This window comes from Lolium rigidum, chromosome 6 (assembly GCF_022539505.1).
Source record: "Lolium rigidum isolate FL_2022 chromosome 6, APGP_CSIRO_Lrig_0.1, whole genome shotgun sequence".
Classification (NCBI taxonomy): Eukaryota; Viridiplantae; Streptophyta; class Magnoliopsida; order Poales; family Poaceae; genus Lolium; species Lolium rigidum.
In genome coordinates, this window is record NC_061513.1 from 152,134,502 (window position 1) to 152,145,193 (window position 10,692).

At 45.1% G+C, this 10,692-nt stretch overlaps 1 protein-coding gene across 1 annotated transcript; it reads left to right on the forward strand.

The window, feature by feature from the left end:
- Window positions 1-1,792: 1,792 nt before the first annotated feature.
- On the forward strand, window positions 1,793-9,248 carry LOC124663430 (protein CHUP1, chloroplastic-like). Its single transcript, XM_047201129.1, has 6 exons — window positions 1,793-2,926; window positions 4,235-4,366; window positions 4,453-4,634; window positions 4,725-4,836; window positions 8,849-8,983; window positions 9,072-9,248. The coding sequence occupies exons 1-6, from the start codon at window positions 1,793-1,795 to the stop codon at window positions 9,201-9,203; spliced, it is 1,827 nt and encodes a 608-aa protein (XP_047057085.1). The 3' UTR covers window positions 9,204-9,248.
- Window positions 9,249-10,692: the final 1,444 nt, after the last annotated feature.

Here is a 10,692-nt window from a genome sequence, read left to right on the forward strand (position 1 = left end):
TTTCTGTTTCCATATTTGAATTTGACTTCAAATTGTTTCCCCCAAAACACATGAGTTCAGAAAGGTCATGTCGAGATTTATCGCACCCACATCGAAGACTAACTCAATTCCACCGATGTAAGAGAAACCTCGATCCCTTTGGAGGTTTTAAACAAAAGCGCGAAAATTCCCCGGATTTTCTATGCATGAATGCAATGCACACATCTGTTTCCTCTCTTTTTGTAACCCCAAATACTGGGATATTACAAGATATATTGGTGCAGGGCCTGGATTGGCTGACTTTGTGGAGCTCAAAGTCAGCTAACTTTGAGTCACTAGTAGGTGGGCCCCATGCAACGTAAGATTCACATGTCAATGACCCAAAGTCAGTCAAAATCAGCTAACACGAAGTTAGCGAATCCTAGCGGATGGTGCAGGAGAGGAGTGTCTGGCAATAGAGTCTGGCGTCCGGCTAGTTCTCCTCTCACTTCGCGATTAGGTCGACCTCCGGGCGAAAACTTTGCACGTACTCGATCAGTGTCAACGACGGCAGAGCTTACGGCCGTTGTTTCCTTCTTGTTGGCGTCCTTGTGGTGTTGCTTGATACCGACCAATCGTGAGTGGCACTAAAATCTTCAGGTGAAAACCTAAGTTCCTCTAAAGCGGGTGGCGACAACAGACGCATTGCTACCTTGTCGGAGCCGTCGCCTCTAGGATTTTTAGCCCTCGTGGTGCAACTAGTTTGTGGAGGTCGGGCACACTGACTCTATGGTTGAGGATGTGTAAGCCCCGAACGGTGGCGATGTGTTGGTGGCGATTTGCAGTCGTGAGGATAGCGAGTTAGTCGACTCAGTTTGTTTGACTTAGGGTAATGCAAAGTTGATCTAGTTGTTGCCCTAGGGCGTCAGCCTAGATTTAGCGCAGCGTTCAAGGATCTATAAGCAATTGTCAGTGTACCGTGGGCTAGGAGATGTCTAGACATTGCGGCAAATATGGTTCGTACTTTGGCCCCGAGTGGTGTAAATCAGGGTGGTTGCCCCGAAGTTGGTGGCATGGGTTTGTTGCATTTCTTTGGTGGAATAATGTCGTGTGGACGATGGTTCTCTCCATGTGTGCGATTTTTGAACCCCTTTTTTTGTAAACATGCAGAGCTTCTTTGATTCGTAGGATTCATGTACGAATTGTATAGGATTTGATCCTATGAGAATTTCCTAAACTAGTTGTTTGATTCATAGAAACAGAAACTAATCCAATAAAAATCTTGTAGTGCAAATTCTATAGAAATAAAATATTAGGCCATGCTTCATAGAAAATTTTCTTTATCACAATCAAACACAACTCATCTTTCTATAGAATTCAACTAGACATGAAATGTTAATCCTATACTTTTTCTATTCCTATAATTTTCCTACCCTATGAATCGAATGAGCCTGCAATGTATAGTTTAAATCCGGTTTACCTTATAAATGGACTCAACTATATTTACACGAACGCCCTACCGTCCAGAGGTTTTCCCATCAAAAAACCAAAACAAATACTCATGGGTTCTTCTTCCGCGTCTCGGTCTGGCCACTGGCCAGTCGTTTGCTCCTGGCTCCTCCACTCGGTCCGTAGCACCATCATCACCCGGTGAGCTGCTGGCCCTGGACCCTGGTGTGGTGTCTCGCTCGCTTCCCCGCCACCCGCTTTCCAACCCAAGGCCGGACCGTTCCTCGTAAATCGCGCCAGCCTTCTCGCTTAAACCCCAAAGCAAAGCGACAATGTGGAGCAGCGGCAAGCACGCTCAACTGAACTGAAACACCCAGCGCACGTCATGGTGGCCGGGCGCGTCAAGGCGGCCATGGGCTTCCACCACAGCAGTCCCACTCCCAGGGCGCCCAAATCGCCGGCGCCCCACGCCGAGGAGCACACGCGGACGCCGGCCCGGGTCCCGCCGCCGCCCTCGCCCGCGGCGTCCAAGGCGTCGGCGTTCGCGCGCTCGCTGGGCGCCTACTTCCCGCGCTCGGCGTCGGCACAGGTGCAGCCCGCGCGCGCGCCGCCGGAGGTCGCCGGGCTGCTGCGCGCCATCGAGCAGCTCCAGGAGCGGGAGTCGCGCCTGCGCGTGGAGCTGCTGGAGCAGAAGATCCTCAAGGAGACCGTCGCCATCGTCCCCTTCCTGGAGGCCGAGCTCGCCGCCAAGAGCAGCGACCTCGAGAGGTACCGGGAGTCCGCGGTCCGGCTCGAGTCCGAGAACATGCGGCTCTGCGCCGAGCTCGACGCCGCCGTGCTGGAGGCTACCAGCAGGAAGCAGAGGATTGTGCAGATGGAGAAGGACATGGCGGAGCTCAGGAAGCAGCAGGAGGCGCTCGCGGATGACTGCTGCTCTTCCTCGGCTTCCGTCTCGGTGGAGCATTGCGAGAGCTCCGTTGCCGCGGCGAATACCACGAGCTTAGCTCCATTGCAGCCGCCACCTTTTGTGTCCAAGTCCTCCTTCCCGGCCTCGCTGCACGCCTCGCCTGCGAGCTCTTCCTCATCCTCGGCGTCTTCCTCCACGTCGACTTCGCCCACGAACTCCGGCTCGTCGTCGTCATGCACATCGCCCGTACCAAGAACCCGCGTGCCAGAGCTCTCGAAGCTGCCGCCGATACCTCCGCCACCGCCACCACGGCCTCCGCTGGTGAGCTCCTCGCCCCCCAGCTCACTCGGCGTGAGCGGAAGCGCAGGCGCGCCGCCTCCTCCGCCTCCGCCCCCACCGTCCAGGAGGACGGTCAGCAGAGCATGCTCTCCGTCGAAATCCGGTTCATGCGTGAGGCGCGTGCCCGAGGTGGTCGAGTTCTACCACTCGCTGATGCGGAGGGAGTCTAAAAGAGACGGAGGGAGCGGCGGTGATCAAGCCAACGGTGGCGGCGCGGCGGCGACCAGGGACATGATCGGCGAAATCGAGAACCGATCAGCTCACCTGCTCGCGGTACGTACCGAAATTAACTGTTTCTTCTCCTCTGAATCGCACAACTGCATTAAGGCAAAACTAAGCTGCAAACCGTGGAGTGATCAGCGAAGGTTTCCAGTAGGAACCTGCTGTAACTTGTACCGTGGAGTGACCAGTGAACTCCCTCTTTCTACATTACCATCTTATCTTTGTCTTATGTTAAGTTTGCTAAAGTTAAGTAGCTTCATACTACTAGAAAACATACCAACACCAACAATTATGACACTAAATGTTTTACATTACATCTAAACTGAATTTCTACTGCTCATGTCATGAACAGCCGAACAATGCTTCATTACGAAGTTGCGTAAACATATGCCTTTGCTCTAGGTTGGTACTACGAGTATAGCAAATAGTACACCCGAGTTTCGGTTGGTACAGCCGTATAGGTGTGTTATAGCAAAGAAGACAACTTCGAAATGATTAGTTTGGACAGAGACCTTAGTTGTTGGTGAGCCTGCACACTCCCAAGTGCCACGCTGCAACATGTGAAACAAAATAAGCTCCTCATGCGAAAACGGCTTTCTGCTTTTCTTTTTGTTCTCGAGTTATCGATGCTAGCCGTTCCAAATTACTGAGTGAATTTCGGACAGATATTTGGTGCACATGGGGCACCAGTGATCTCTTTTTAAAAAAATTAAATAAAATCATATTTCTAATTTTTAAAAATATGAAAATAAATTATGATGTAGCCGGTATTATCCCCACAAACGTGTAAACTTTCAGCTGGAAATATTCTATATTTTGAGCTAGACAAAAATAACAAATATGAAGATTTGAGTATAGTGATTCAAATCTCCAAAATGAAAACAGACTTTGTCATTTTTGTGTACTCAGAAAACAAAACATTTGGGATTTTATATGTTAGTGGGATACATCATCAGCCCCTTTTAGAATTTTGTTACATAATATTTGTATACACATAAATATATTTTTTGAATTTTTTAATACAACAAGACCACTGGTGCCTAGGATCTAAAATGAATTTTCGGCGAATTTCTCTTAATTTAATCGCATCCTGGCACTATAGTAAAAATGGTTGCCTAGATAAGACAGCTGCAGTCTGCAGAAACAGTCCGAAGTGGGCAAGGCAAGCGATCGAAACAATACATTTAAGATGCGGTGCCGGTAGATGCACGTGCGATCTACGGCCACCGATTAAACCAGAGAATTACTGCTCCGATCCGATGGATCTCGTCCGGAATTTTCGTTGTCGGTTAGCCGCTGGAGTTACTTGTACGCCGTTGGAATTGATGACGGAGAGGCCGTGTGTGTACGTGGCTGCAGATCCGATCGGACGTGGAGAGGCAGGGCGACTTGATCCGGTTCCTGATCAAGGAGGTGGAGGCGGCGGCGTTCGCCGGCATCGAGGACGTGGTCGCCTTCGTCAAGTGGCTCGACGACGAGCTCTCCCGCCTGGTATGACCTAACCCTAGGGTGCTTGTTCCATTCAATCAATCAACGAGTGATTGATAATAACAGGAAATGATAATGTGTTGTTGTAGGTGGACGAGCGGGCGGTGCTGAAGCACTTTGAGTGGCCGGAGCAGAAGGCGGACGCGCTCAGGGAGGCGGCGTTCGGGTACCGCGACCTGAAGAAGCTAGAGGGCGAGGCCGCCTCTTTCCGCGACGATGCTCGGCTACCCTGCGCCGTCGCGCTCAAGAAGATGCAGGCCCTCTTCGAGAAGTAAGCGCTCTCTCTGATCTTGCCCATGTCGATCAGTCCAGCCCTCCGCCTCGTATGCATTATTTTTCTCACATGGCGGCGTGCGTGCAGGTTGGAGCATGGCGTGTACGATCTCGCCCGCGTCCGGGACAGCGCCGCCAGCAGGTATGGCCGGTTCAAGATCCCCTCGAAGTGGATGCAAGACTCTGGGATCGTGAGCCAGGTACTCTCTCCATCCACACATAAGTGTCACATTACTTCTATCTTTATCTTAAGTTAAATTTGTTGTTACAGTTTAATTAGCTTTATAGATAACATAGCAATATCAACAATTGTGACACTAAATGAATATCAGTAGGTTTATTTTCAAATGTAGTTCCATAATACGATTTAGTATCATATAAGTTGCTACTTTTTATATATAATTGGATAAAAAAATTGACTTAACAAAAAAGATATAAGTAGACTAATTTGTAGACGGAAGGAATACCGTAGTTAACTTCACTTCGGAGGTCGACCTATAGGACAACAAACCTTCTGGTGACCTCACTATTTGCAGAGTTGCAAGTAGGCAAGTCGCTAAAACGATGCACAAAGCGTGATGCGACGCGACCTTTCTGTTCACGTAGGTAGGTATGCGAGTACAGTGGTAGGCAAGACAACAAAAGAATACGGTACTGGGCAAGGAAAGCGGTGTCTCACACGGGGCCGGCTCGTTCAACGGGACCGATCGATGGCGTGCACGTGAGCCTGCAATCTCGTGACCCATGCTTCGTTCTCTACCGTGTACAGCTAACGAACAAGCCAATCAACCAACGACGCCTCGATCCCCAGATCCGTGTCGTCCGGGGCACGTACGTAGCAGTAGCAGTAGCATAGCGCCATCCTCTGAAGACCAGTACAGAGTTTACATGGAGCATGTGGAGCGAGTCCTTCCACAAAAACAGCTGGAAGTCTGCAAACCCCCAAAATTCAGTTTTTCTCGTGTACTGTTTGTTCAGAAATCTACAACGTAATCTCGGCATTGGACACAGGACGATGCCATGATGGGGGGTAAACGCAGAAATCTACTGCTACCACGCTCCTTTTTCTTTTCTTCACAAAGCTCCTAAGCCAGTTCAAAATGCATTGATCAACGTTAGCAAAGTGACACGAAAAGGCAAAAGCGCATGCAGCTGACCACATTCCATCCATATCTAGTCAGGGGACATTGGAAGAAAAGGTGAGATAGTGTTTCATTTTCCCAAAAGAGCAAACTTCATTTTTCACATTTTCCCCCATGTGAGGCAACGCATGCATCCCTAGCTAGAATGCTACCTTCCAATACTAGCTAGAGAAAGGTTTTGACCCTATATGGGATTTTGCTTCTGAGGATATTTTGAGTAGAAATATTTGACTTGCAAATTCTCAGAGCCTGAGAATTTCCATCTCAGTTTGTCTTCCTCCCCTATAAAAACTGCATTTTGCTACAACCTTCCTTAACTCATTCCATTGTGCTTCCAGTCCTAGGGTTCCACCAAAACTCTCCTAAATTTGAGGGATGAGATCCCATTAACATCCCTAATAGTAATGTTGTGATTAAGAGATACATTAAAAGGTCTAGGCAAACATTTGGATAAACATTTATCAGTTACCAAATGGTCTTCCCCGAACCGAGTTTTGTCCCCTTTGCCAATTTTAATTCTGCCACATGTCTAAAATGAATGTTTTATCTCCAACCACCCTTCCTAGGAATGTAAATCGCCAGGTTGGCTTTGTTGTTTCAGATATTTTCTAGACAAGATTTGTAGCCACATTCCTTTTTCGTTGAATGATTTCCAAAGCCACTTTGAGCAATGTTCATTACCTCTAAGTCCAAGATTCCCAAACCTCCTCCGTCTTTTGGCAAACATAAAGTTTGCCAATTGACCAACTGGTATTTCTTTTTCCCTTTATCTCCACTCCAAAGGAAGTTTGATCTGATTGTACTTCACATCTCTTTAGGCCCTATAGGTATCCTATGGAAGGAAAACATGTATAACAGCATACTACATAGAGATGAATTTACCAGAGTCACTCTTTCTCCAAAACCTAACATTTTCCCTTTCCAAGGACCTAGTTTCTTCCCCATTTTGTCTTCAGAAGGCCTTCAACCAAATAGCTTCCGTCTTTTCTCATCTATCAGTAACCCATATATTTCATGTGTAGAGCTCCTAAATTACAGGTCAGAATCTCCTCAAAAGCAGCAGCATTGGCAGTGTCCTGGCCTATGCAAAAGATATCCCTTTTATGAAAGTTTATCTTGAGGCCGGACATCTACTCAAAGATGCAGAGGATAATTTTGAGACTTTCTAGTAGGAGGATCGTCTCATCTGCTACTGCGTTGACACTCCTCCATCCACTAAATCATCTGACAATCTAGAAATAAGCCCTTGAATTTTTGCCCATTCCACCAACATTGCCAAAACATCTACAGTCAAATCAAATAATAATGGGGATAATGGGTCACATTGTCTCAACGCTTGATACATAGAGAAATAAGGCCCAGCCTCTCCATTGACCCTAACACCCACTTTTCCACTTGTGACTACCTTCATAACCATGTTTTTTTCAGATCAAAGGCCAAAAGGCCCAACGTTAAATTAATAACGCCCTCAACGGCGACAAGGTATAAGGAGCTGAACCCAGCTTTTGAGAAACCTTTCATTTCCATTACGTGCACTAGGAAAGGCCATTTGATTTTATCAAAGTCCTTTAAAGTCAATCTTGAATACTAGAACTCCAGGTTTCCTCTCTTATGCATGCCATTTAAAACTTCACTTCTCTTATGCATGCCATTTAAAACTTCACGTATCACACAAACTCCTTCCATTATACATCTTTCTTTTATAGAAGTTGTACGTGATGCCAAAATCACCCCCAAATGACCTGAGTAAAACTATTAACTAACATCTTAGTTATGATTTTTAGGGAAACATTTAACAGGCAAATTATCCTGCATTTTTTAATTTTATCAGCGTCATTTCCTTTTGGGACTAGAGTAATAATACCATAGTTGAGTCGAGCCAAATCTAGATTTCCTTTATGGAATTCCTTTAGTAGCTCAAAGAGGTCTTGTTTGACAAAGTCCCATCTTTTTTTTATAGAAATCCACATTGAAACCATCATGTTTACTTTTGGCATAGAATAAGTAAAGGACATGACCAGTGTCAAAATGTGATTCTAGTAAATCTGCACATGTGCAAGTGCTTACTCTCACTTGGTTGTTCCTCTTTTAGCCTGAATTGTTTTTCTGCGGGGTGCATTGGCCAATAGATATGCATGATTCATGAGAGATAGGATAATTTTAAATTATCCGTGTGCTGATCAATTTGGACACTGCCACATCAGTTTGCGTCATATTTTGCAGTTACTCCAAGCACAAATCGTTAGGAAACATTAACATACCTGCTTTAAAATGCAACTTGCATCCAGAATATACTGCATTGGTTAGAACACTTCAACTAACTGGTCCTTACTTATTTTGCTATCGAACTTGTTTCATCTTATCCATTTGTACGATAACAAATATTTCTATGGACTAATTTGCATGCACTCTCAAAAGAAAATCTTCATAGAACTGTTTCCATGAAAACTATGTAAATCACATTATCTTTCAATACAATTCATGTTTATTTTTCCTTCTCGCGGTACCACCAATTCACTTCTGTCACATGAATAAAATATCCGTTCTTGCATATGAGGACAGTTTACATGTTCCAAAAAGTTGGATTGATTGATAGCAAGTTACATGCTCTTGGGTATTGTTAACATATTGAATATCTTGTTAGTTCGAATCAGCCTCTTTGCATAATAAAATGCAAGGGAAAGACTGCCACCCTTCCCCAGACCCTACAATGTGTGGGAGCTTTTAGCACTGGGTATGCCATTTTTTTATTGAATATCTTGTTACTAGAAAGAAGACAGACAATATGAAAATTTCAGTTCTTCCTTTGTGATAGTCTAGTTGCTAAGGATTGATTCAAACAGATAGTGTCAACAGAGGAAGGGGCAAGAGGAATGTGTTTCCGATGCATAGATGTAGATTTTCATTCTAGGGTGGCACGGATGATCTATTGATTTGTCCACAACATTCTTGGGTAGTTCCCATCTACTTATTTTAGCACTTTGTAATGGTGTGCTGCTTGTTTTGGCCATTTGTACGGAAACACATGAAAGTTTGATGATTGCTAATGATCGATTTCGTGTATGTACAGATAAAATTCCAATCAGTAAAGTTGGCAAGGAAATACCTTGAACGGGTTTCCTCTGAGCTTGAAGCCATTAAAGTCGGCCCGGACGAAGAGGAGTTGATGCTTCAAGGAGTACGGTTCGCCTTCAGAGTGCACCAGGTAGGTATATAGACGATTCTTCGCATCATGACTCACGAGGCATAGTACGGACCAAATTAAAAGAATTCAAACATGTCGTTTCGTGCAGTTTGCAAATGGTTTCGATGTTGACACTATGCGCGCGTTCCAAGAGCTCAAAGAGAAGGCTTCTATGTGCCATTTTCAGCGGCAAAGGCAGAATCAACGTTTGCGACAGCAAACACTTGTCGCCAGGACCTGAGCATCTCCTTATGTTATGCTGAATGAACCATACGCCATCTTGTGTTATGATGTACCATACACCATCTCGTGGTTATTATAGTATGATTAATTGATTTTTTCTGTTGAATATGCTCTATAGATTTCTTAACTCAGAAGAAAATATTTTTGTTCTTTTCCAGTTGAAATCTGACTACACCTTCTCTTATTAGGCATCCCTGTTAGGGTTATAAGAATTTTAGTAGCGTCACCTGATGTGAAATTTTCTAGCCGCTTCTGTGTATAAATGGTGACAGATGATGCTATCATGCTACTGTGAGGAAATTCATGTTATACTAGTGATAAAGGTTAGCGCCCAGCCGCCCACGCATTACTCAATTCGTTGGCAATATTCGGTTGCAAAGAATCAATATCTGACTAACCTTTTTTTTTTCGACAATCAATACCACATATATTCATAGCAACAAATAGTACATGGTAGAGATACATGAACTGACTCCAACAATTACAAAATAAAGTCTAAAAGATAGTAACAAATCTTCACGAGGTCTTCAATTTCTTTCTTCTTCCAGAACACAATCTTGTACTCTTCTGAAGGCAGCCAAAAATAGATAACAAACCATAGATCTATAGATATCGATGAAAGTTCTTCCATAATTTTTTGAGCTGCAATGCCAAGGCTGCGTGCACGCACGCAATCATTAAAGCAGTAATACAATATCGGCAAGAGTACCAACATCAGTATGTCAGGGAATAATAACCGACTAGCTTTGTCGTCGTCGATGGAGAGCCGAGAGTATAGATCACCATTGTCGAGGACGCAGCAGCCGGGACAAAAACTGCGAGGATAATCCTCCCCACGGCAACAACGATAAAATATCCAAAATCGATCCGGCGAAGCAAAATCCAAAGGCCCATACCTAGAAAATTGTGATCGTTCAACACCACCATTGACGCCGGGAAGAAGATCTCGTCGCCGAACGAAAGACCGAAGATCACTTATTGCAGACGATGCCATCTCCATTGAGAGGAAATCAATAAGAAGGCGGCTACCAAAATCCTAACACAATCTAACGAAAACAATACTTTTATTCGAAACTCCACGCATAGATCGGGTTCCCCACTCCTCCCGACGCAGGAGGGGAACCAATCTATAGAGGAGGATGAACTGGAGGCGGCTAGGGTTGAGGCGGCGGCTGAGAGGAGAGACAGCTCCCCTACATGAGAACGGAGGGGGTAATAACTTGATCCAATATCTGACTAACCTAACTATTAAGAAACAGTTCTTACATGGTAGCAGACAGGAATAAGGAGTTCAGTAATTAATAGCAACTCAAATACACACTGGCAGGAAATATTGACCACGGATCGAACCCAATTGCCGGTGGGTCGCGTGAGGAACTAGGTCTCGCTGAAGAAGGTCATTCAACTTTCTGAAAAACACTCCCAATTTCTTTAATTCCTTCAGCAAATTAAATGGTACATGAATGTTTTTATACTTCATGTTGAAC

Excerpts from the sequence above, each read along its gene's own strand:
- LOC124663430 (XM_047201129.1), top strand. The coding sequence starts at position 1,793 with ATGGTGGCCGGGCGCGTCAAGGCGGCCATGGGCTTCCACCACAGCAGT. Across the intron at positions 4,635-4,724 it reads ATGCAGGCCCTCTTCGAGAA|GTTGGAGCATGGCGTGTACG; the intron begins GTAAGCGCTCTC and ends GCGTGCGTGCAG. Across the intron at positions 8,984-9,071 it reads TCGCCTTCAGAGTGCACCAG|TTTGCAAATGGTTTCGATGT; the intron begins GTAGGTATATAG and ends CGTTTCGTGCAG.